General features: G+C 40.6%; 1 protein-coding gene across 1 annotated transcript; it reads left to right on the forward strand.

Moving 5' to 3' along the window:
• Positions 1-261: 261 nt before the first annotated feature.
• On the forward strand, positions 262-4,506 carry LOC115821282 (zinc finger protein 227). Its single transcript, XM_030785070.1, has one exon. The coding sequence runs from the start codon at positions 313-315 to the stop codon at positions 3,757-3,759; it is 3,447 nt and encodes a 1,148-aa protein (XP_030640930.1). The 5' UTR covers positions 262-312; the 3' UTR covers positions 3,760-4,506.
• Positions 4,507-5,186: the final 680 nt, after the last annotated feature.

Below are 5,186 nucleotides of genomic sequence, written 5' to 3' on the forward strand. Positions count from 1 at the left end.
GTTGATATAATGACCAGCCCCTCTACAGTCATGTCATCCTCCAGTGGGAAAACAGTTAGAAGAGTAAGAAAAAGAAAACATATTGAAATACACAGTGAATCAGAAGAGAGTTCACTACATGTCAAACTGTCAAGCATCAAAGGGTTGATCTCAAACAGTAAGACCAGCTCTGTAGCGTGTAATTTGAAATTACGGCCTGAGAACGATGATTTGAATTTCACAAGAAAAAGGAATCGTGATCTCCTGAAAGTGGTGCCAAAATCAGAGGGTGTTCTTTCACCAGTCATTCCAGAAGAGACAGAGAAATTAGTTATGAATTCACAACACTGCACTAACAGTCAACTGAACCCAGGTGCTGACTCAACCCCTGCTCTTTCCAGTACACGGCAAAAGCGTGGGAGACCTCAGAAGAAAGAACTGGTCAGTCCTGATTTGAAGACTGTGGGAACTATGAAAGAAATTGACCACTACAGTTTCCCAACTGAGGCAAATGGGCCTGCATCATCAACATACACCACCACAGCAAAGACTGCTTCAGTCCCAGCGGTTGTTGCCCTAAGAAGGCCATGCAAAATCGATAGACGACGGAAAAGATTTAGAAAAATGAAGGCAATGGAAATGGAAAGACTGACTGAAAAAGAGAAGGTCAGTAGCCTGTGCCAGGATCCCCTGTCTGGTGTTGGGCACATTTCCACCAACAGTACGCTTGTGAAATTTGAGCCAGATCATAATGCAGAAAAAGCAACTTCATTAATACAGCAGGTCAGTACAAGCAGGAAGACAACTTATGGCAATAGAAAGAGACACAAAATAAAGAGGTCAGTGTGGAACAGGAAGAGAATAGTACAAGATACACAGCTCAAAGTCCATCAGGATACTGCTGTGAAGCAGATGTGTGAAAACAAGGAGTCAGTGAACAACTCTAAGGACTTTCCTGTTGAAAAGGAAAGAGCAAGTGCCGAATCCATGGACACTTATGAACATGATTCTCTCAGTCCTCAAAAAACTCAGTCTATGCTGCCTGTTCATGTCCTCCAGACAAGAACTATGAAGGTTGAATTTACAGATGGAAACCCACCATGTGATGACATCTCAGTTGAAAATGAGAAGCTGCTACATAATGTAACTGTGAACTTGCAGCCTGAATATTGTAGGGATGATCAGTTGGCTAAGACAAATGTAGATCAGGATGTCCAAGTGAAACTTAAGGAAATGCCTTGTATACTGAACATCAAAAGTTCAAAAAGAATGAAGGAGGAAGGTGTGTTCTTACAAAACACCCTAACAGATTTTTCAAAGGCAGTGAAGGAGACTGGAGAAACAACGTCAAAGGATTCATGCTGCAAGCCCCTTAACAATGAGGACAAACAAGAACATGTGGTGGTTGTTGGGCAAAGGAATCAGTATCTGAAGCTGAAGGATTCCCACAGTTCTGACATCAGTAGTGATGAAGTTCTTGCAGAAAATTCTAATGGAGATTGCAATGGCTCACTTTCTCGTGGCCGGCCACGCAAAGAGAAGAAACCTATCAAATGCGAGTATTGTGACCGCCTTTTCAATCATCTCTCTCCTTATATCATCCACCGCCGTATTCATACAGGTGAAAAGCCTTTCAGCTGCCAGGAATGTGGCAGATCCTTTGCTCAGCTGTCCAACCTCAGATCTCATTATAAAGTTCATAAAGGTTCTTCCAAGCAACATTTCAGATATTCCAACAAATCAAACAAATTTCCCCTGCAACGAGATAACCAACGTCAAAGCAAGTTGCATGCCACAGGAAGCAGTAAGCAGCTGAGAACTGTTGAAAACTTTGACAGTGACTGTTTTGTTACACCTGACAACACTTCTCCTAAAAAAGGCAAAGTCCAGGTATGCCCTTACTGTGGAAAAGCATTTCGCTTTAGATCAGTGCTTAACATTCACCTACGAGTTCACAGTGGAGAGAAACCATACTTATGCAGGGTTTGTGGAAAAGGCTTTACCCAGGCATGCAGTGTTCGTATCCATGAGAGGATACACTGGTCTGTCAAGCCTTTTCTGTGTTCCAAGTGTGGTAAAGGGTTTTCTCAGATAGGGACATTGAAGGGACATACCTGCCATGGTAATAAGCAGATTCATTCCACACTGAAAGACATGGAAGTTTCAGGTGCTGTGACCTTCAGGTGCCATCTTTGCAAGGAATGCTTTGATCATAGGCATGCCTACGAGCTTCACCTCCAAACACATACTGATATCCAGCGTTACACTTGTGATGTTTGTGGCGAGAAGTATAGCCTCTTGTCTGAGCTTAATGCTCATCAAAATTTCTGCTTGAATATGAAGATTTTAGACACAAAACCTGATCATTCTGAACCTGTTGTTAAACCTCAGGTAAACTCTCAGCATCTGCAGCATACACAGTCAATCTGTGCTGCTGTTAAGTTGGAGACACCACAACCAAAAAAACACAGTAATCAATTTTTAACTCCACTGTCTCTTCGCAGTCACAGTATCCAACCACAAAGACATAAAAAGTATCTCTCCTTGTTGAGTTGCCCTATCAAAAAGATGGTCACCTCTGTTTATGATTCTCAGTATAACTTCAAACATCAGCCCTTTAAAAATGGTCGTTTTGTATCTCAGTTAAATAGTGTTGACCAGAAATCTGACCCAAGGAAATATTTTTGTCCGCGCTGTGGACGGCTCTTCCGACACGTGGGCAGGCTAAGAGCTCATATGCTTACACATGCACGGGGTCAAAGCTACACCTGTGGTTGCTGTGGCAAGACCCTTGAAAATTGGAGCAAGTTTTGGCGTCACCAGCGAATTCATCGACAGAAACATGGACGCTTTTTCTGTCCAACATGTGGCCAAGGTTTTCGTTTTGTAGGCGTGTATGAGAAGCACCTGCAAGAGCACCCAGAGCTTAATGCGTATTTCTGTCCTATTTGTCCTCACACGTTCTCCAGTGCGAAGAGATTGAGGGACCACCAAGTGGAATGGCATGGAGCCTGCATGCCGTATATATGTGATATTTGTGGAAAGGGCTTTAGAAGTCCAGTAATCCTGGAGCGTCACAAAGTTGCACACCGTCAGATCCTTTCACAAATGGACAACTTTTGTGAAGTTGAAGTGCGTCCATCTGCAGTTCCATACCAATGTGGAAAATGTGACTCCAGCTTCAAAACCCTGGATCTGCTTTTCCATCACCAGATCCTCCACCCCTGTCGTTCTAGGCAGAGTGATGGGTCAAATCATTGCACAAGAAACCAGGATTTGCATCAAGCCGCCCATTCCAGTGCTTCAACTTGTGAACCGACTGGTTACAATCCCCAGTGTGTGAAAGACTGCCCTTCCACTCTGCCTTCTGACCGAACGAACAATAAACCACTTAAGGTCCGTTCCCAATCAAAGCATGCTAACCTACCTCATCACTTGCTTCTCTCTGAAACTGTGTTTTTACATCCCATGCACAGGCAGAAAAACTTGTCTGCTCAGAATACCATTGATGCTGATACCCCTCTTTGGTCTGATGCCCACTTTGATCCTCATTCTCAAAGTAAAGAAGCTCAAGATGTCAACAAACTGCAATGCACTGGGAGTGCTGTGCATACTAATTATCAAGTTTCGGTGGAGCCCTCTCCCAGGGATTTATCAGCAGTCACCGATAAGATGGAGGAAAGAACTGAGGTTGTTGGATGTACTGAGTGTAATGCTACATTTACAGCTATTCCTCTATTATTTCAGCATTATTTGCAACATGCCAGGGAGGAGGTATAAAGGCCCCAAATGACAGTATTTGTAATGATGAACTCAGTGAGTTTAGTTACTGATTTTAATATAAGAGCATATTATGTTTTTCTGTTCCTTCAGAAGTACTGGAAATGCTTTTACTCCCTCAGACGGAAATATATAGCTGTCCTAGGATGCAGCTGTGGATGATAATCCACTTGTTAAATTGTCCTTAAATTTTAAATAAATTGAAAAGACATGTTTGTGTTTTCTGCCCTTATATCTATATCTGTCAATTAGAAAAATCTGGCATTTACTGTTGTGATCAGAAATTTTCCCTGTTCCCTGTTCTGTCGCACTCAAAGTAATAACCAGTTTGTAACAAATGTTTAATAAGCCAAATATTTGATCAAAGGCAGATGAATATATTTGACTCTAATATTAAGAACATTTCAAGATGGTATTACGTTTCATAAGGTCATGATGTTTTCATGTTTCTTTTGGACTCATCAATGCATACATGTCTGTATCTTTATCCTGCCCAGCCTTTTTGACAAGTATGTATAAGAGAGATTTCTCAGAAACTAGATACGGCACTAACTTGGTCAGAACTAGACAGAGTGTTGGTTATTTTTGAGGTTATTGCAACACTCTAGCAGGAATTGTCACCTAACATTAGCACAATGGTTCAGTGGTTTGTGAATTATGTCTTTTAGGTTCTCTGTGATACAAGCATTTCTAACACATTAAGCACCTCATCTCTAAATTGTATATTTAATTAATTTGTATTTGTCCTCAACATAACAATAAAGCTAGACTTTTATACGTATTGTTTTGTCTGGGTTCATTTCCTTTATGAAAGGCTGTATTTAGAGTGACATTTGGGACAGTGTTTTTTTGGGTGGGGTTAAATAATGAATTTAAATAAAATGTATTTTGTTATTATTGATATTTAGAGGGTAAAACCACCTACCTCTCAATTTCTGAGTTCCTTATCATTTATCTTTTTAGAATGTTTATATTTAACAGGGGAACTTGCTGATCATTCAATCGTCCTTTCGTATGAAATTTAGATTTCAGACAGGAAAAAAGGCCAAGCAGGGAAATGTTGAGTGACTGGTTCATTGATATTTCTCCATTTACAAGTATTTTGTCACGGAAAATAAACTGTCATGGACTCGTTTATCAGTGTTCTCGTATATTAGCATAAACGTTATTTATTATCTCTTGATGTGAATGCGCATGCAGTTTCAAGTTTACGGTAATATTCGAGATGTAGGGCGGGGTATCTCAAGTCACAGCATGCTGCATGGAACATTAAGAATATCGGCGCCTCACAAGCATTATATAATAAATTGTACCTTAAACCGCTAAATTTACTTTTGTAAAGGACTTCTTCATGATGAAAAATTTTCGTTTTGAAAACGAGTGGGTGACAAAACAATGGCACATTAATAGCACAATAATTTTGTTTG

Source organism: Chanos chanos, chromosome 9 (genome assembly GCF_902362185.1).
Source record: "Chanos chanos chromosome 9, fChaCha1.1, whole genome shotgun sequence".
In the NCBI taxonomy this organism is placed as follows: Eukaryota; Metazoa; Chordata; class Actinopteri; order Gonorynchiformes; family Chanidae; genus Chanos; species Chanos chanos.